The sequence below is a fragment of the Dasypus novemcinctus genome, chromosome 12 (genome assembly GCF_030445035.2).
Source record: "Dasypus novemcinctus isolate mDasNov1 chromosome 12, mDasNov1.1.hap2, whole genome shotgun sequence".
Classification (NCBI taxonomy): Eukaryota; Metazoa; Chordata; class Mammalia; order Cingulata; family Dasypodidae; genus Dasypus; species Dasypus novemcinctus.
In genome coordinates, this window is record NC_080684.1 from 79,635,274 (window position 1) to 79,657,203 (window position 21,930).

Below are 21,930 nucleotides of genomic sequence, written 5' to 3' on the forward strand. Positions count from 1 at the left end.
TCACTGTCTAGGTTTTAGCTTTTCTGTTTCTCATATTTTTACATGGAAATAATACTGAACAGAAGCAACCACCAATACAAACAACATAGCTTCAAGAGTTTACAAAACTACCATTAAAATTTAAGTGCTAAGGGAAATTTTTTTAACTTTCACAAGCTAAGTAAAAAGTAATTATTAAAATTAAAAAAGGCTAGACTCAGGTTTCTTGTCCACATAAATCTTTAATGAGGTATAATTATGTAACAGTTGAGGTAACAACTTGCATAGGTGTTTAGTAAATGAACGCTTTTAAGCCCTAGCCATTTTATGTTCAAACTGTATTTTTGGCACAAATGATTTGTCTATTCCGTTATAAATTCTCATTGCACTTCAGTATCAGCTGCCTTAGGTGACTGAAGAAAAGTTTACCAAGAAGTCCTTTTTGAGTTTATATTTGTAGATGATCACTAGTGGCAAACTAATATTCTCTAAGATATTCTTTCACTGAAATTTCAATCTGCAAACAAACCAATTTCAAAAAGGGATAAATGGTCATCATCCAGTGGTTAACACTGAACTAAGATCTTACAGAGCTGATCTGCAGACATGAGAGGATTCCTCCCTTTCTGAATAAGATTTAGCAGCAGTGTGACTGTAGAGAGATCTGGTAGGATTATGAAGGAAGAGCAAAGAGTCTCATAAAATACTTTTAATAAAATGCAAGTTTAGATCATCTTGATGTCTTAAAATGTTGAGGCCTAGTGTTTGAATATCTAAGAGGTTCACCCTTCCTAGTATTCATATAATCCTAGCAAGTGAATCCAGATTTTAAAGACTTTTATTCCTTTGAACTAAAAATCTCAGAGCTTCTTGAAAAGAGATCTTATCAAATGTATAAAATGAATTCATAACCAATTTAAATACTGTATGTGTATGACATCATAATATACTGCTAAATTCAAATTTACTAGAAAAAGTCCCAGCCATCATTTTTTTGTGTCCATAGTACCAAAGTTCACTTAAATATACTATTTATAAAGCTGCCATTTTCATTTAGATATAGTTTCACTATGACTAATAAAGAACAATTATTAAAACTTAATACATTTAAAAAAAATGAAGTTCCATTAAAGTAATGTCTATTCTGAGCCCTAAAATACAAAAGCCTCAGGAATATTAATATGATTGATAAGTATTTAGGTGATACCTTGATAGTTTACTTTGAATGTAGTAGTTCAATCTCCCTTCACAGGACAAAGGTAGCTTCAATTTGCAAATGGTCTGAAAGAAATGCTTTTTTTTTTTGGTAAGACCAGATTAGTGAAGTGTCTAATTTTCACATCTAATAAGAATTTGTATAGAAAACAGTTACAAAAGATAAATAACAAATGTATAAAAATGATGCAATATGAACTTCTTTGGTAGAAGACTGCACGAAATCATGATCTGAGCCAAATAAGACATCAAAATAAAAAAAGGGGTAATACCAGATTGAGGTAAACACTTAAAGTTTAAAACTTCCAAGTACTTTGTAAAAAGTTTAGTTACCTGTTGTTGCTAGACATGTATTTATACTTTGTCTCTGTAAAAAAGTTTTGTTGTAGCTAGAAACAAAATATATAAACAGTGTGCATTGATTCATAAGTAAAAAATAAAACAGTGAAGCTCAAAATTGTAAGTCAGCCCTTTTAAAAAGTATATATACAAATCACAAGAAGAAAGCCCCACTGTCTTTGTATCAGCTAAATATTTCATTAGACGAGGTATCAGCTTCTTCATTGGGATGTTGGCTACCAGGCAGGAGCTCTGGAGGCAAGAGTTTAGAATGTCCATTTTCAGTAACTCGCTGGGTATAAAACAAGATATAAGCTTGGGCCTTGCATACTTCATCCATAGTGCACATGCTTAGCTTGGAATCATTGCAGTGTACCCAGAACCCTAGAGTAAAGCATAAAAATATACCTTAATATTTATATAATAGTATATATTAAAAAAGATTTAAGAAAATGTTACAGTTTCAATGAGAGTTAAGCTTTTAAGGGGAAAATAATTTTTCTAGGCATTTCCATTTTCTTTCTTGAAATGAGAAATATAGCTTGGGCAGTATGCTACTCTGGAAATATCACCTTTATCCCAGAAGTAGTTTGAAGTTAGAGCGTCTGACCAATTTATTCACCTGGCACTCTAATTCCCAGTATAATCCTACCAATTAATACTTTACTAATCATACTGTAAAGTAAGTAGTGTACAACTCTTGGCAGTTCAGAGGCGAATTACTCCTTTTACAGATCTGGGCTTTTTGTCCACATGTCTCTTCCATTTGTTTCGTGGGGGGAGGGGTGGGAAAGAGGGAGCAGTGTTTGTTCATTCTTCAATAGAAGATGGAGAGAGGGGAGATAAAAAGCAAAACCTCAATCCAATCACCTTTGCTACTGTAAAGGCTTTCTTAGAAGGGTCAACGGAGGTGATAAATGAGTTTCCTATGTTAAAACTTGAACTCCAAGTGTGTTCCAAATATTTGCGATCCCCAAGCTCATTCCATGACTCATTCTTTAACAAAATTAACAAATAAACCAATAAGCAAAGGAACTGCTCTTGGTAGTGTGCATTTAAGGAAATATACCTCTTTCTCTCTGATTTTTATTTAACCTTATTCTTTTTTCCTATCCCAACCAGTACAGGCTGGTAATCAAAACTACTGTATGTGAACCCACAGAAAATATCCCTTTTTTTCCTGCATGAACTTCCATTTTTTTAAGAACAGCATGGTAGAAGCAGACATTCTAGAAATAAAACAAGCGGTCAAGTGCTTTGCTTAAGATAATTTAGTGATGATTTTAGAAATTGCTAAAGCCTGAACTCCAACTAACAAGTCTAACCCAAGATGAAATACTTTTCTCCATCTTTACCTCCTTCAGAATTATAGCAGTAGGCAGTGTAGTGTCCTGAGCCAAATCCTTTCCCATGGTGCATTACTACAGCAGATAAGTCATAGATAAAGCATTCTGGTCTGAGAGATTTCAAGGACTCCCTGCAGCAATAGGGCTCCATAGTTAAGATTTCCTCAAAGCCAACATGAACACCAATCTTCTCTCGATTATTACGTCCTGACCATCTGTGAACAAGCCAGGGTAAAATTATCAACAAAATGAACACATACTAGGTGTAGACAGTCTTAATAATAGAATAGCCCAGAGAACATAAAATACAAAGTGCCATATATATATAACAGGGTAAATATAAAAATAGATATTGATGGATAAGTTGAGTACCCATTATTTTATGTGAAGGGATGGACATACAATAATGACAAAAAAGGAATGAGATGATAATATACCCAAAATTCATAATATTGGTTACCTGAGGAGAGGGGAAGAGAACAGGATTGGAAGAACACACAGGGAGCTTCTATCGTTTTAGAAATGTTTGGTTTCTTACAGTTCTTCAAAGGTTCCTGAGTGCACCTCCCCAATCTCATTTTTCCTTTTCCCTAGAGGTGATTGCTATCTTGAAATCTGTATATACATTACCTTATTTATTTTTACACCCCCCACACACACGTACACACTTTGTGGCTTTTTGCGTGCTGTCTGCATCCTTTCACTCTGCATTCTTCTGTGTTGGTATTTATTTCTCCTACCCCCTTGCGGCTTGTCTGCTCTCTATGTCCATTCGCTGCACACTCTTCTGTGTGTTTGCTTGTCTCCTTTTTTTGTTGTGTCACCTTGCTGAGTCGGCTCTCTGTGGTGCTTGCGGCCGGGCGGTACTCCCAGTGTCTGGGGGCTGGGCTGCTCTCTGCAGCATGAGGGTGAGCCTGCCTTCACAAAGAGGCCCCGGGAAGCGAACCCAGGGCCTCCCCTATGGTAGACGCGAGCCCAAGTGATTGAGCCACCAGCTACTTCCCACCCTGCTTTATTTTATATTTTAAAAAATATATTCACTAATCAATAAAAATCTTTAAATGTATATAGGTTAAGACTGAACATACATGTATACATAAACACACATACATGAAAGATTAAGAAAACGTTAACCAAGAAGTTCTGACATTTACATTCAAAGTAGTAAACCATAAGATGACAATGACACCAAAGAGCCTACCCCACAGTGCCCCCTTTCCTCTCCCTACCTCTGGTAGAAGCCATAACAACCCAAAACCATCACTGAAAGGATAAAAAGTTCACATCCAATCAGTAATTTTCTTAACTATAATCAGTTCAAGACCACACAAGTGATCAAATAGTAAAACTTGGATTGTTTCTCTAAAATTCTGTAACTAAATTTATTCCTAGTGAAGCTGATTCAAAAAGTAAAAGATACATGACTATTAAAGTCATTTTTCTACTTGCTCTATATTGATATTGTATGAAACATATTACTTTCAAATTTAGTATTTTGCTGGGTGCTTTTTGTCCAGTTTTAATGAAATCTTTTTCTACATGTATGTAGCTACTTGTTAATTCATTCCACTGTATAATCATTTGCTTTTCTATTTGAATTATCTGTACATATAATATTTCAAATTTATTTTATATTTTGGTTTATTTTTTTAGTTGCCTGAAGTTTAGTTTACTGAAGTACAGTACTGGTATTTTCTTTTATAATATTACCTACAAGGTATGAGACTTTATTTACAAATACATTTCTTGGGTTTTGTTGCTTATTAACAGTACAAGTAATTATAGGAAGCAGATGTGGATCACTCACCTCCCACACGGGAGGTCCCAGGTTCAGTTCCTTGTGCCTCCTAAAGACGACAAACAACGAACAGACAACAAGCCAGACATCAAGCAAAAAACAACAACAAGCAGAGAATAAGCAAAGACAGTGAGCAAAACCAAAAACGAGATGGGAATAGATGTGGCTCAAGCAGTTGAGCACCCGCCTTCCACACGGGAGGTCCCGTGTTTGGTTCCTGATGCCTCCTAAAGAAGAACCAGACAACAAGCAAAAACAAATGAGGGAAGCCGACGTGTCTCAAGTGATTGAGCTTCTGTCTACCATATGGGAGGACCCAGGTGCCAAGTTTATGTGACGAGCGACACAGGAAGATGATGACAGAACAAAAGAGAGATGCAGGGGAGAGTCAAGGTGAGATGCAACAGAAACCAGGAACTGAGATGGTGCAAGCAACAAGGTCCTGTCTCCCACATTGGAGGTCCCCAGGTTCAAATCCTAGTGAAGCCTAGACGAGAAAACGAGAAGACAAAAAGAAACAGACACAGAACATCACACAATGAATGGACACTGACAGCAAAAACAGCTGGGGGTGGGGAGGAACAAATGGAATCATCATACAATGTGTGGTCTTTAAAAACAATGAGCAAAAACAAAGAGTAAACAGACAAGGTAGTAGTAGCCATGGGGGGGTAGTAATTATAACAGTTTTTTAATTAGTTAACATACTTAATTTTTACAAGGTTAGTGGTAAGCTATACGAATAAGAGTTTTTCTCTACAAAGCCACTTTATTATCTTTAAGATTTTACTTATTTCTCTCCTTCCCCCGCCCCGCCCTTGTCTGCTCTCTGTGTCCATTCACTATGTGTCCATTTGCATTCTTGTCAGGTGGCACTGGGAATCTGTGTCTTTTTTTTTGTTATCTTGCTGTGTCAGTTGTGTGTGTGTGCAGCGTCACTCCTGGGTAGGCTGCCCTTTCTTGGCGTGGGGTGGCTCTCCTTGCACGTGGGACACACCTACGTGGGGGGCACCCCTCTGTGGCATGGCACTTCTTGCATACGGCAGCACTGTGCATGGGCCAGCTGACTACATGGGCCAGGAGGCCTGGGTATTGAACCCTGGGCTTCCTATATGTAGGCACATGCTCTATCAGTTGAGCCACATCCGCTTCCCTACAAAGCCACTTTAAAATTACTTTTAATACATACTTGAAGAAAAAGACTCCTTTCCCACTAAAAAAATATATATATGCTTTAAAAATTGAGATTTAACTTTTATATAACTTTTTCAAAAATTTATTTATTGTTTTTTTAAAGATACATAGATCACACAAAATGTTACATTAAAAAAATAAGGTTCCCATACCCCACTCCCATCCCACCCCCACTCCTCTCACATCAACAACCTCTTTCATCAATGTGGCACATTCATTGCATTTGATGAATAGATTTTGGAGCACTGCTACACCACATGGATTATAGTTTACATTGTAGTTTACACTCTCCCCCAGTTCATTCAGTGGGTTATGGCAGGATACATAATGTCCTGCATATGTCCCTGTAATATCATTCAGGACAACTCTAAGTCCCCAAAATGCCCCCATATCACACCTCTTCTTCCCTCTCCCTGCCCTCTGCAACTCCCATGGCCACTGTCTCCACATCAATGATACAATTTCTTCCATTGCTAGAGTCACAATAGCTCTATAGTAGAACACCAGTAAATTCACTGTAATCCATATTTTATTCCCCCATCCTGCAGCCCCTGGGATGGCGATGTCCACTCCACCTCTAAATCAAGAGGAGGCTTAGATCACACATGGCTGATGGATGGGATTCTCCTGCTTGCAGTTGTAGACTTTCTCAGTTCCCTGGTGTGGTGGTTGACCATCCTCACCTCCCTGTTAGCTGACCTTACTGGGTAAGTCCAATGAACCAGAGAGTAAGTGTTACAACTCTGCTGAGGCTCAGGGCCCAGCTGGCATATGAACAGTCCAAAGATTCAAGTCTTCTGAGCATACACCAACCCTAGCGCCAACCACAAGTTCAGTAGAAGTGACAGAAGAAGAATGTGTCGAGAGGGCACACCTGAGTCCAACTCCATCACACTCAGGAGCACAAATTCCAAAGTAGGGCAACTGGCAAGGCGCTGAACTGCAGAGCCATGTGCCATGACTGTAGAACCTGGGTGTCTCCGTAGCCCTCAGGAACACCACTACCTGGGGTTGTATCTACTTTGGCTATCTCTGGGATCCTGCTGAGACAGGCATAAGCGCGGCCCCTCTGATGACCTACCAACTCATTTTGAAGTCTTAGCCAGATAAACTCATTTGTCTTTACCATTTCCCCCTTTTATTCAAGGTCTCTTTCTAGTTGCATCACCAGCTGGTAATTGGTAGTAATCCCTAGATGCCAGGGAGGCTCATCCCCAGGAGTCATGTCCCACGCCGGGGGGAAGGGAATGCATTTACATGCTGAGTTTGGCTTCGAGACTGGCCACATTTGAGCAACATGGAGGCTCTCAGGAGGTAACTCTTAGGCACACTGCAGGTCTAGGCCTAGTTCTTATTTCAGGAACACAGGTTCATAAGCACTGTCATCAGTATCAAAGGCCCATCAATGGACCATCCTTTACCCTTGCACTTGGGAGATTGCTGCTGCTCCATTGGGGAATGTGACAGAATTCCCTGGAACAGAAACTCAGCACTCAGTTGTTGTGTGTAACTCTACCCACTATGATAATACCCGACAAATATCTGAACATATATGTATACCCTATATGTATGCCCTGGAGAACTCCCTCTCACTCATGCATCAATGACACCCAACACCAGTGCTCCTCTCCTGCCATAGGTGAATCCCTCTGTGATCCAAAACTTCTTCAAAAATGAAGCCTAATATATTGCCAAATTCAATTTGTAGGAAAATGAAATATTAAGGTTTAAAGATTAGAATTGAATACATAATAATTTAGAAAAACTAAAGTAAAAATAAATTGGGGTATTAAAAAATGAGAAATATAAAACTTTCTTTTTGACATTATGCCTTTCATCACTGTAATAGGTAGGTGTTGCCCTGTATGTACAGTGGCAAGACAACCTCTTTCATTCCTTCCTCAGTGTCTAAAAACTTAAAAAAATTTTTTATTATGCTTTCAAAAAAGTTTTAGATCACAGTAAAGACACATATACAATAAAGGGAACTCCCATATACCCAATATCAAACCCCTTTCCCCCTTCCCCAGCAATGATCTTTTTACATGTGGATGTTATATTTGCTACAGCTGATATACAGATATTAAAACACAGCTATCAACCATGGTTCCATTATGGTTTACATTATGGTTTATATTTTAGACTTTACACTTTTATAAATTTTTGCTGAAATTTAACATGGCCTATATCCATGTTGCATAATCTTATGGAACAATTCCATTGCCCCCCAGTTACTTCTTCTTCCATCTATTCTACTTCTCTCTCCCTCTCCTCTCAGGGCCCACAGTGACAACAAAGCTTCACTGCTTGAAGGACAAAATTCATAGATACTTAAACAATGCTGAGAGCTTGACACACTAGTCTGTCCTCCCAAGTTGGGAGCTACCCATGCTTTCGAGAGAGACCCTCCTCTCGGTTTGAGAACATTAGGCCTCCCCAGGATGGGGGTACAATACCTTCCCACTCATTGTATGGGTCTCCACCCACTGATATAACACACTATGACAAGATGAGCACTCACACACTCCATAGAAGCCTGCCCCAGGTGCACCCTGTGCCAGACATCCCCCATCAAACACCTTAAACCAGTAACCCTTCCTTATCATATTTTCTAAAGAGTTTTCTCAACAGGAGGATGGGTCAGATGGTCCATGGAATTGGGGGGAGGGTTTGGGGAGGAGTAGGTGAACACGGGAGATTGTCAATTGTGTCATTATATAACTTTTTGAATGGATGAAGAGAAAGGAGGAAGATAAATGTAGTAAGGAAAAAAGCATAACTATAAACAAAGTCTTTGAATCAGAAATAAGTATTGCATGAAGAGTTAAAATGTTTTAGGCAGAAGATGGAAAGAGACAGAGTCAAATAGGTTTGAATTAAGAAGCGCTTCAAATGCTAGATTACAGTAGCACTTACGATGGGGGACAGCCAGAATATGTTTTTGAAGAGGGGATTCTTCAATAGTTTTAGTAGCCAATTAAGTTCCAACTCTAGTAACAAAAATTTAAGTTATTTCAATACTACCTTTACAGAATCTCATCTTTCCTCTTTCTCTGGCTGTTACTGGTGCCCTGGAATACAATATTAACCATTTAACTCATCTTCCTGTTTCATGTTACTTGACTTCATACACTATGGCAGGGCTTACCTGACTTTTCACTAAAGCCTTTGTTGTGTACCATTCCCCATTTCTTCCTCCATACCTCTGTTTATGTTGCTCCCTTAAAGCTAAGGCACTCCTCCTCTTTATGCACCCTACTCATTCACTTGGGAAATATTTGGGGGCAACTACTTTGTGCTGAGCACAGCTCTGGGCCTTGGAATACAGGAATGAAAAAGTCAGGATCTCTGTCATTAATGAACTTCTGTTAACACTGGTAGGGGGAGAAGAACAAGTAAACTATTTAATTACAGAGAGTGGTGTTTGCCATTAAGAAAAAAACAATATGATTTGGGGGGTTGGGTGGTGCTACTTGTAAATAGGATGATTGTGAAGTTCTCTCTAAAGACATGGCGTAAGGACTGACACTTAAAGATGTGGATCCCCAAATCATTAGAGAGCTTTGGGGAAAGTTTTAGACATCAGCTAACTGTCCTGGGAACCTGGCTTACCTATTTGTTGCTTCCTATTATTGTAGATGATGTTGCAATTGCTTCTGTTATTGTAAATGTTACCTTATTGTGGATGTTGCAGTTGCTTCCTGCTATTGTAAAAGATGTTGCAAGTTGCTTCCTGTAGCAAACAGCTGCTCATTAGCTTTCAAATAAATACGATGTAGAAACTAGGGTTGAGGCTCTCAGTTTCAGAAGCTGTGGAAGCCCCCTGGTTGCATTTTTGTTTCCTCTCTTGTGTCTTTCTTTCTGTCTTTTTATTTCTTCAGTTCTGCATTATCTTCCCTCATGCAGACCTACTGCTGAGCTGGTCTCAGCAACTGGTGCCCGAACAGGGACCCGAAGGGAAGAAAAGCTTCAAGCTAAATTAAAGGTGTTGTCATGGCACAGAGCCCTGAGTGGTTTTAGAAAGCCTTCCAAGTCCTCAGTGAGTAAGGACACTCTCAGGTATGCTAGCAGGGTTACTATGGGAAAGAGAGATAGTTCAACAAAATATCGCCCATATGTCTATCTCCTCAAACAACTCAAGGCAGGAGGAGCTGAGGCCAGCAAGTCTCACATTTTAGAACTCTTAGAGATTATAGAAAAATATTGCTCATATTCCCAGCAATAGGAAATTTAGAATTAGGAGATTAGGAAAGAGTAGGAAAAAGTTAAAATTTTTATATGTACAAGGTGTTTTGCGCCCTGTTACTATTTGGCCCACTTGGATTATTACTAAATTTGTTTTGATACTAAATCTAAAGTTGTTTTGCCTTCAGCTCCTTCATTAACTGACTTTAGAAAGTCACTTTCCCCCCTGCTCACACCTCCCCCCCTCCTATGCCTGGAGATGCTCAACCAAAGTTGTTAGCTTTACAACAGGGCATCTTGTAGACTAGAATGGAGGGAAGTCATGTTGAGCCACTTGTGCAAGAAAAGGTTAACTCACAAATACAATGTCCTGTCAGGCAAAAGTGCTTTAAATAAGGCCCTTATTTGTGAAATCATGCTTGTAAGAAAACTCTGTTAAAAGTGTTGACTAAGATAAGGAAAATATTCTGGCAGCAACTGTGCAAACACCTTGCTGCCTAAACGATAATGTGGCTGTGGGCTAGTGGGGTCTAACAGAATTAAACCTCTGGAAAAGGAGGAAAACATGGCAACATTGGTGTTCTGTTTTGTTTCCATGCTGATTCTGATTGGGCCTATTCAACCAAATTAATAAAATTAGTACAAACTTTTTATCAGGGTGTTAAAAGAAATTTTCAGTGTTGAATCAATAGCTAACTCCTGAACTTCAAGTCTCAGTGTAGTCTTAAAAAGCAGTAATCCAAAAAATGTGTATTGTCTGTATAACCTGCTATATAAGAGTTTAATTGCATTTATGCTGCTCAAGTTATCCTAATTGGTTGCTCATTACTACTAAAAGTGTTTCCAAGAACAAGCTTGCATGTTACAGGCAACATGGGTTTCAATTGAGATCTTAAAAGCAGTAAAATCTAAGATGTGAAATGGAGGGTTCAAAAACAGCTATACCAAGAGAGTAAGAATTATGGGTCAAATTTGTAAGCTTTATGTTTCTGTTGATGTGTTGTAATTGTTTTGTGTTTATCTGTTTGTTCAATGTCAGCGTGTGTGTGGTAATTGTTTTAGTGTATGTTGTAATGGTTTTGTGATTATTCATTGTCAGTATATATTTTGATACCTCTGGATGGTGATATAAATAAAAATTTTTAAAAGAGCTCTATTCAAATGACCAAACATTAAATAAGCGCTTATATTAATACATAATTTTAAATGTTAATAAGATCTCGACAATAATAAAAATTGTAAGTCTTGATTAATGAAATTACTATAAGTCTCTTCATAAAGAATAGTTCTTGCCCAAATTAAAATGAATAGTTTATTTTTCTTCACAGGATAAAATGAATGATGTAAAACTTAAATGAATATTTTAAAAGGTAAAAAGTTTGTGGGAGTGCTGCCTGAAATGTGATGTCTCTTAAAAAAAAAAAAGTTAAAAGTATGTTTTGTCCTAAAAGAAGATAGCTAGTTTTTATAAAATCAAAATGGAAATATGCAGGACAAAACTTGAATGCACATGGCAAGTTGTAAAAGGTATTGTAGTAACTTTAAGTTAGGGAATGTGTTCTGTAAGGGTGAAATTTGTCTTAAAATTAATATAATTATTGTCCATATGGTTATAAATAATTATAAGAAGTTTGTGGAAGCATTGTTTAAATTGGGGTGTTTAAATGGCTAATTCCAGGAAGTCATTATTGAACAAAAACTGAATTGATAATAACAACGAAAGGTAATTTTAAAACAGAAAAACTTGTTGGCAGCCAACCTCCCCTGACAACTTGTTTCTAAGAGACTGTTTCTAATATTGCATGCTACTAGGTATTTGAAATAAGGAAAAGTTATATTTGCATATAACCAAACTGAATTGTTATTTTAACAAGTCTGTTTAGTGTTGTAAGAGGTTTGGATTGGAGACAGTTTCCAAAACCATTTTGGTAACTTACGTACATAGGATGTATAGACTGTTTTTTAATGATTAAAGAAACAGAAAATAATTTTGTCCTAAAATAGAATGATTGGTTAATAAGAAAGAGTAGGGTGTAGGACAAAACGTGAGTGAATACAGAAAGTGCAGAAGGTTTGTGGAAAAGGAATTTCTGTGGTTAAAGTTGAGTAAGATTTGATGGGTCTATCTATAAAGTTTTAAAAGCTTTAGTATCAAATAGTATGTGTCACAGAAAGATCTCTTATCATAAATAAAAGTAACACCATTGTAGTATACAGCAGTCTCAAATATTGCTAGTTTGTTGCAAGAAATGAATACCCAACTGTGTCACTATCACTTTGTTTTAAAACTTGTTAAGCCTTTCTTTAGTATTTTCTTAGGCAAGTCAAGCCAGCCCACATTCTCCTACCTATAGAAAAGTCAACAATGGACTTTTGCAGTGCTTCCCCAAGGCTGTGTGCATAGCCCAACCATCTGCCCTGGCCTGGTGGCAAATAATCTGGCTGCATAGAAGAAACCTGTGGCAGTGACCCTACTGAAAAACATCAGAGACAATGGTATTTTAAGGGCCTGGAATAGGCAAACAATTGGGACAGGATGCAAGGTCCCTGCTGCTCTATCAAATTATTAAATGTTCTTTGATTGGGTAAGACAAAATTATACCCTCTGCTGTAAGTGATAAAGTACAATGTTTTCTCATGTTAATAGAATTTGTAATATTGTTGAAATACCAAAAATCTTTTATCCCTCACTGAGATGTGTTAATTAGGAAAGGTCCTTCATGGGAGCAGGAGGACCTCCAGCAGGCTGTGATAAAAAAAAAAAGAAAAAGAAAAAGAAAAGGGGGGGGCGCGGAGAAGGTGGATATTGACTTAGCCTGTGAATTGGATAAGGCCACCACCAATATTGGCCTTAGGTGGGGTTTGTGGCAAAGGCAACATTCTAACTGAGTACCCCTTGGGTTTTAGTCACAATTGTGGGAAAAAGCAATAAGTACAATAAAAAAAAGCAACTGTATGCAGCATAGGAAGCCCTGCTAAGAGTGAAAAGCTTAACCCAATAGTGTCTGGTTACTCTAAAGACTGCCATCCCTTGAGAAGCAGACTTGCCCAGTGATTAGGCCGTCTGTCTACCACATGGGAGGTCCACGGTTCACACCCCGGGCCTCCTTGACCTGTGTGGAGCTGGCCCACGCACAGTGCTGATGTGCGCAAGGAGTGCCATGCCATGCTGGGGTGTCCCCACGTAGGTGAGCCCCATGTGCAAGGAGTGCACCCAATAAGGAGAGCCGCCCAGTGTGAAGGAAAGTTTAGCCTGCCCAGGAATGGCGCTGCATACACGGAGAGCTGACACACAAGATGATGCAACAAAAAGAAACACAGATTCCCATGCAGCTGACAACATAAGCGGACAAAGAAGAACACGCAGCAAAATAGACACAAAGAACAGACAACTGGGGTGGGGGGGAAGGAGAGAGAAATAAATAAATAAATCTTTAAAAAAAAAAAAAAAAGACTGCCATCCCTATCCAGGGGAGCAAATACTAAAAGACAAAAACAATGGATTGTTGTGAATCACCACCCTCTATGGGGGAGAGATCTGTGGAAGAACACCTGCCAGCAGTGACAGGTAACTGTCTATCATGGCCCCGCCCACTCCTCTAACATTACTCTCCAGGACTTTTGAGGTAGATGCCTCATGAAGATCCAGAGCCATACAACTGAGACCTAAGAAGCAGCAGAGTGGCTCCACTGGGAAGGTGAACATCATGAGTACCAGACCTTGTGGTACCTAGCCCAGCAGATCCAGTTGTCTGTTGCTCACCAGCAGTTTCTGGACATCACCCATGGGTGTCCTTCATGCTCACTTCAATGACTGTGACATCAGTCCCCTCCTGCTCTTAGGAAGGGCAGGATGTGCTTTCACTGCTACAGACACTATATTGGGACTCTTGTAACAAGCCAGCTATTCTTTTCTGCCTGGAAAATGAGTCTTCATAATGATGGACTAAGCCAATTCAACACTGAAGTTGTGGCCTCAGGTACAGTGAACAGCAGGACCAATGAAGGTATTATAATTATGTGATAAATTTCCAGTTGCCCCACAGGCCAAAATGGAGAAGTAACAATAATTCATCATTGCCTATACCTCAAACTATACAAACTGGGGAAAATGAGGTCATTTTTGATCGAGTACCGGCCTATATAGTGTTGTTGGTAGGAAATCTTAAGCCCATGAGAAACAAATCATCTGCTAGTTGAAAGTTGGCATAATCTGCTATATTATGGATTATGTATAAAGTGCTCATCTGATTTTTTTTTAAAGATTTATTTATTTCTCTACTCTTCCCCCCTTCTTCCACTCCTCCCCCACCCCAGTTGTCTGTTCTCTGTGTCCATTTGCTGCGTGTTCTTCTTTTTGTCCACTTCTGTTGTTGTCAGCAGCATGGGAATCTGTGTTTCTTTCTGTTGCGTCATCTTGCTGCATCAGCTCTCCATGTGTGCGGCACCATTCCTGGGCAGGCTGAACTTTCTTTTGCGCTGGGTGGCTCTCCTTACGGGGCGCACTCCTTGCACGTGGGGCTCCCCTGTGTGGCACGGCACTCCTTGAACGCATCAGCACTGTGCGTGGACCAGCTCCACATGGGTCAAGGAGGCCCAGGGTTTGAACTACGGACCTCCCATGTGGTAGATGGATGCCCTATCCACTGGTCAGCTGCTTCATAAAAACAAAAAGGGGGATATGTTGTGGGAACCCTGCTTACCTATTTGTTGTTCCTGCTATTATAGATGATGTTGCAATTGCTTCCTGTTATTGTAAATGTTGCAGTTGCTTCCTGCTATTGTAAAAGATGTTGCAAGTTGCTTCCTGTTGCAAACAGCTGCTCATTAGCTTTCCAATAAATATGATGTGGAAACTAGGGTTGAGGCTCTCAGCTTCAGAAGCTGTGAAACCCCCTGGTCCCATTTTTGTTTCCTCTCGTGTCTTTCTTTCTGTCCTTTTATTTTCCCTTCTTGCAGACCTATTGCTGAGCTTGTCTCGGCAGCTAACTCCTTCCTCCAATTCTCTGAATAAGTCTCATTTGTATACAGTTTGTGATAGTATTTCTACTTCTAAGTTATTTTTGTGTATGACTGACAATCTTGAGAAAGGATTCTACTTTATATTTCCCCAAGAACATAAAATATCTTGCATTTAAAAGCACTCATGATATTTGATTATACCTTTAAAAACTTCAATAAATAAGTAAATGAGTGAAGTTAACTGTGATGATCTCTGGGGAGTGGGTACTTTTACTTTGGGCTTTTATTTTACCTTCATTTATTTGAAAATTTTAACATGTATTCCTTTAAATAAAGAAAAACACAACAATACTAGTATGTATGAAAACTATGGCCTCCACAGTTTTCAAATCATAGCTCATTAAGTAAAGTTCTCAGTGGGACTTTCAAAATTTTTATTTTTTATTTATCTTTTTTTAAGGTTAATAGATCAATCAAAACATTACCTTAAAAAACATAAGACGTTCCCATATACCCCACTCCTCACCCCCTGTCCTCTCAGTGGGTCTTGTTAAGGTCAACATGTTAAGGGAACAATAAGCCCCTCAGGTTAATATAGTTAATACATGGTATGAAACTACATACTTTGTTTAATCAACAGATTTTATCATTAATTCATCTGATTAATAATATCTTTTAGAGAACTAGAGTATTTTAGGTTGTTTTAAACTGCTTTGTACTGAAAAACTATACCTTTGATCATATATTTTCCAAGGACAAAGCAATTGGGCCAGATACTCTAGACTATAGAACTGAAAAAAATTTTTACATCTAAAATAAGTTGAATATTAAACATCAAAAACATAATTAAATTTACAAAGAGAAAAATGTCCTCTGCATTCTATAAAGAGAACCTAAATAGAAGGTTAGTTATTGAATACAGTACCTGATGGTCATCAGAGATAATGAAGAGAAATTTTTTCTTAAAAAAAAACAACCAGATGCAAATCGCCCACTAGCCAAGTTTATGGCATTCAAATGTAATTCACTACCTGTATTTAAATCTTGAGGCACTATAAATGTAAGGAATAATTAAGTTAAAAGTGCATCGTTGATAGGCAACTGTTAAAACTACTAACCTGAATCGTTTAAGGTGTAGTCTGAGAACCTGAGGTAGTTGGCATATCATAAGCTGTTTCTGGGCCTCTGTGAGTACAACTGGTTTTGAGGAAAACCTTCTGCACTTTGCTGTAATAACAAAGACAGAATGAGAATCAAATTTAACTTGAAGATATAAGGAAGAGCTAAGCAAACTTATTAAACATGTAGTATGTAAGAGGCATAGTACTACCCTAGAGATAAAATCCATGGGCTCCCCAAAACAAAACAAAGAAAAAAATTAAAAACAAAAAACACCATAGTCCTTGCCCTTAAGAAACTTATGATCTAGTAGATATGTGGACAGAAATGTAAACAAATACAGACATGGTTTAATAATAATCCTGCAAATAAGGCAAGAGAATGAAGAATAGTGCTATATATTAAAAAATAGATTAGTCTATGACAATTAATAGGAAAAAGTTATTTTAGACTCTGCATAAATACTTTATCCTCCTCCTTCTTAATTAAACAAGTTTGTGACTAGTTCATTTATCAAGGCTAACTGGGACTCCGAAGGACATGGATTCTCACTGCCTAGATCACCTTGCATCACATTTCCTGGGGATTCACTTCAGCCCTGGCCAGCAGCCTAAGAGAGCAGGCCTTGGCCGAGCTCTGCACCTGCAGACTCCCTCACTCAAGCACCTTACTTCTGCTCTCGTAGCACCAAATCTTAGACAAGTAAAAGTTGGGATTCTTGTTCTCTCTGCTTTCATCTATGGTCTATGTCCTGCAGCTTTTGGCTGGATTATTGACTACTAAAGTTTACTCTTAATGTCTAGGAGCTGCTTCTTCACCTTGAACATCAGCTCTGACTCCAGCCATAGTCACCAGCCACCAGAAGCCTTTCCTATAAGTCTATGTCCCTGAGAACCACGTATCCAGCTGCTACTAAATGTCCTGCACCTACCTCTGAGTTACCTCCTAGAACATATGGTCCAGTGGCAGCTAGACTGGAGATGTCAACTCCTTCACTTATAATTTTAAACATTTTCCTTTCTGTATTAAAGCAGCTCCTTTAGGACATATATGGTAGCCCCAGAAGACAAATAAAACTTGTTACAAAACCACATTCTGCATTCATAGTATCTTTCTACTCCCAAATTGGGTAAAGAAAGCATCTAGGACCATTCCAATTTTTGTCCAACAAAAATATATACTTCATCATAACAAATTGGACACAGGTTTAATTTTTTCTAATACCTTATAAATCTTAATGTACTTTGAATAGAGTTCATATTAGATAACAGTCTGGAAAAAATGTTAGTATAGGTCATTCTAGAAAGCCATTAATTGAAGTGGCATTCTTCAATGCTGGAATATCCAGTGTTTCTTTTACATTACAAGTTTAGTATCTAAAGTACTTAAAATCATTATCTGAGACATGGAAATCAGGGAGAATACCTGAAAATATATAGTATCAACAGTAAAATACCATGTGCATGTGAATAAAAACACCAGATAAAGACATAGTACATCTGATGTGGTTTTAGACACTATTTCACTGGAGGAGGAGGCTTCTGAGTAATGGAGTTTGGCTATTTCAATACCCCAGTGTCAAGTTCCTGTGCTTACCCCTATTAGAGTGATGGAAATTGTCCTTTAATTTCCTCCATATGAATGAAAGCAACTTGAAAGCAGGGAGTGTCTTATTCTCCTACTTATAACAACTAGAATGATGACTAATACAGAAGAGATACCCAATAGATGATTTTTAAGTAAATCCTTATATTTTTATGAAGCCTATCTCCACACCAGCAATCCAACTTAAATTATTTCCTGTTATATATATGATATATATACACACACATATATATATATATACACACAATCTATATATCAATGTTTGATATATAGCAAAAAAAAAAAAAAAAGAAAGCAAACACTGCATTTAGCACTATAGGACAGGCTTTCCTTTTTACTTTCCCCCTTTGCTACTTTTATTCTATCTCCCATATGAAACTTGAGGTTGTTCTTATTTTATCACTTGCCTCCACAATCATCAAGATTTAAATGCCATCAAAAAGGCAAAAGAGACACATGGTTAATAATATCAATTTTAAAGTAGTAGTGTCTACCCTGATCTCTTTTGATGAACTAAAAAAAAAGTTCATTTTCTTAACTGCTACAAAAGGAATTCTTTCCAGCTTCCTTCCTCTTATTTGTGTTTCATTTTGCTTATCTTAGAAAAGCACAGAGAAAATACCATCTCTACTCACAGTTACAGTGGTCACATACGTAGATTTTTCCTTCTAAAGCTTCAGTTTCTGTGAATTTGGCCAACATTTCAGTAACCAGACAAGGCTGGGAAGGAATATCTTTTCCACTGCACTGGTATCTTTCTGGAAATTCCAGTGACAGGTCCCAGAAAGGCTCTATGGTATTAGATTTATTGTCACATGCAAGACATGTAACCTGCAAATAAAAATGAGTGTCTCAGATTACAATCCATCCATCAAAACATTGACTTCTTTCACTAGAGGCCACTGCCATTAAGTAAGTTTTGTTTCTGAAAATACACCATTAGAATTCTGAACAATCTGCTTTATATTATAAAGGGAATTATTATTATAATTTTTCCTTCCAAAAGACTCTCATTAAACCCATTATGAATTAGTGGGCTTATACTACTGGGAATTCAAAAATCTTAAGATTTAGATAAAAATCCAAACTGTGTGTGCATATGTATACATATAGACACAAACATATATATATTTTTTTTACTTAATGTGTTTAGGTTATTAGGCTTGAGGTTCTTTTTCCTTCATCTTTCACTGATTTTTTTCTCTTCCCAAACCCTTTTTTTAAAGATTTATTTTATTTATTTCTTTCCCCCCTCCACTCATTGTTTGCACTCACTGTCTGCTGTCTGTGCTCATCTTCTTTTTAGGAGGCACTGGGACCTGAACTCAGGATCTCCCATGTAGGAGAGAAGCACCCAATTGCTTGAGCCACCTCTGCTCCCTGCTTACTGTGTCTCCCATTGTGTTTTCCCTTGTTGCGTCTCATTACATCAGCTTGCTATACTGCTCATTGCATCACCTCACTGTCTTACTTGTGTTTAGGAGGCAACACTAAACCTCCCTCCCATGTTATAGGCAGGTGCTGAACTGCTTTAGCCACATCTGCTTCCTCTTTTTTTTTTTTTGGTACAGGGGTCAGGAATCAAACTCCAGACCTTGAATGTGGGAAGCCAGTGCTCAACCACTGAGCCACATCGGCGTTTTTCCCCAAACCCTTTTAATCTCTTAACCCAATCCACTTTCTTAACCATAACACAAGTAAAATACTATTCATGTATTTTCATCTTACAGATTTTGAAGCCCTACCAACAGATACTTCTATAACATAATGATATCATACTCCCACATAAAACAAATATTACTACATGAAAATCCCTATTCAAATATAGGAACCACACAGAAAACGGGCAGTTATTAACAATTTATACTGACATTATAGCAACTGGCAAGGGAATGAATAGTAACCTTAGTGAAGTATTCAGTGTGATTTAATGCCAATAAATACTACGTAACAGAAGACACACTCTGCACAGCTAATAGTCCATACACACAAGTGGATATGAACTATAAAGAAGCTCTTACACACAAGCTATATTCCTGGCGTAGGCAACAAAATAAAAGAAGCCAGTTCTAATATAGATTTTAAATTTGATGAACTGACACAAAGAAAAAAGTACCACTGGTGTTGGATCTGGGGGGCACTCAATAGGGCCTGACCTTTTGAGAATAATTTCTTAAATTAAAATAAAAAGCCCTTCCAGAAACCAAATGTCTCATCTCCTGAAATAACTAGTTTCTTAAGAGTTTACTACACAATTAAAGGGAAGAGGAGCAAAAGGCTTACATAACATTTTTCCTGATTTCAAAATTCATCCATAAAGGAAAAAATAGGTATTATCAACTCTCACCCTGGGAAATATAAAATGGTATAAACTTTCTGGAAAGAAATCTGTCACCAAGTATCAAAAGTTAACCCTTGGGAAGCAGTCTTGGCCCAGTGGTTAGGGCATCCGTCTACCACATGGGAGGTCTGCGGTTCAAACCCCGGGCCTCCTTGACCCGTGTGGAGCTGGCCCACTCGCAGTGCTGATGTGCACAAGGAGTGCCCTGCCATGCAGGGGTGTCCCCCGCGTAGGGGAGCCCCATGCGCAAGGAGTGCACCCCGTAAGGAGAGCCGCCCAGCATGAAAGAAAGTTCAGCCTGCCCAGGAATGGCGTGGCACACACAGAGAGTTGACACAAGATGACGCAACAAAAAGAAACACAGATTCCCGTGCCGTGGACAAAGAAGAACATGCAGCAAATAGACACAGAGAACAGACAACTGGAGTGGGGGATGGGGGGTGGGAAGGGGAGAGAAATAAAATAGATAAATAAATCTTTAAAAAAAAAGTTAACCCTTTAACAAAGTAGTTCTACTTCCAGGACTCTATCTTAAGGAAAGCATTAGAAAAAACATATTAATTGATGACATAATTTATAGTAACAGAAAAATTGGAATTAATCTACAATTAACAACAGGAGAATGGTTAAATTATGCTATATACATATAATGGACAATCAAATGTTCTGATGTTCTGAAAAGAGTCATCAAATATTTTTAATGACTATGGAAAATCCTTACAATATTAAGTGAAAAAAGCAGGAAAGAGCAACACGGCCACACAATTGGGGGGAAAATATGTGTATATGTTTAGAAGAAAAAAATGTCTGGAAGGAAATATACTAAATAGTGTTCTCTATATAGGTTGAGTTACAGGATTGGGGGATGACTTTCCTTCTGTACAGTTTTCCTGTATTATACATATTTTCTACAATTGTAGCTTACTTTTATTTATAATAGTGTATTTTGCATAGAAAAGATGGAAATAACAGATGGTAGAAAGATAAAACTGCATGTAACATAAAAAATATAACACATTTGCTAATTAGCACAATGTAGCATCTTTGCATTTCTGAAACAGAAATAAACTATAGATATTCCATAAGAATTACATTAGAAATATTCAAGCAATATTCTAGAAAAGTATGCTATAAAAATAAAAGGTATTATTACAATGCAAGTTAAACAAGGGGAAACAGAGACAGGTGTATAGGTGGAAAGAAATGACCTAAAAGCCTAATTGCCAATGTATTTTCTTTTGTCTTTTTCAAAAGCTCTATGCTATGGGAAAAAGGGAGCCTTGTGTCTATTTAGTAATAGCTCAACAAGTCCATTCACTTTAGAGAACCATTCATTAGACGTTAAGATTTTGGATTTTTGGCCCACTTTTTCAAAACAAAGAAATCTTTCGCAGCAGTAACAGAAATCAAGGAAAACCATTTAGGATTATCCTAGATGAAATACCACTTGTTTACCTTAAAATTTCCCTATCCACTCATTAAAGCTTTCAGACTTTGATTTCATAGGAATTCTTTCACGTCTACTCCTTGGTCCCTGTAATTGTGCAAGTGTGCCCCAACACAGCATCTTCAAATGTGTTCCCTCTGGAACACATTTGGAACCCTCCTCTTCTCAATCCCTCTTTTAAAAAATGAATGTAGATTATTTATCTATAAAACTCTGTTTCCAGATCTTAAACCATCACATCCCTGCCAAAAAAACTTTGATACCACAGACATTAAACAACGTTCCATGAAGAAAACAAATGTAAACGCATGAGCTGTTTTCTTTATACACATTTATAAAAGCAAACTATTTTGACCTGAAAAAAGTGTACCTCTAACATACTAGAAACAGAGAATAAGCA

The 21,930-nt window shown here is 37.9% G+C and overlaps 1 protein-coding gene across 4 annotated transcripts in view; it reads right to left on the bottom strand.

Moving 5' to 3' along the window:
- Window positions 1-201: 201 nt before the first annotated feature.
- The window catches only part of USP44 (ubiquitin specific peptidase 44), a 35,354-nt gene continuing 13,625 nt past the window's right edge, over window positions 202-21,930 (bottom strand). For 3 of the 4 annotated variants that reach the window (XM_058308559.2, XM_004451518.4, XM_004451519.4), the window contains 4 exons: window positions 18,378-18,573; window positions 16,137-16,245; window positions 2,889-3,094; window positions 202-1,917 (listed from right to left, as the gene is read on the bottom strand). In XM_058308559.2, the coding sequence (XP_058164542.1) occupies window positions 1,718-1,917; window positions 2,889-3,094; window positions 16,137-16,245; window positions 18,378-18,573 (711 nt within the window). In that variant the 3' untranslated portion in view covers window positions 202-1,717. Of the gene's footprint in view, window positions 1,918-2,888; window positions 3,095-8,895; window positions 8,943-16,136; window positions 16,246-18,377; window positions 18,574-21,930 lie in introns of all 4 variants that reach the window. The other variant, XR_011650285.1, reaches the window with a different exon arrangement.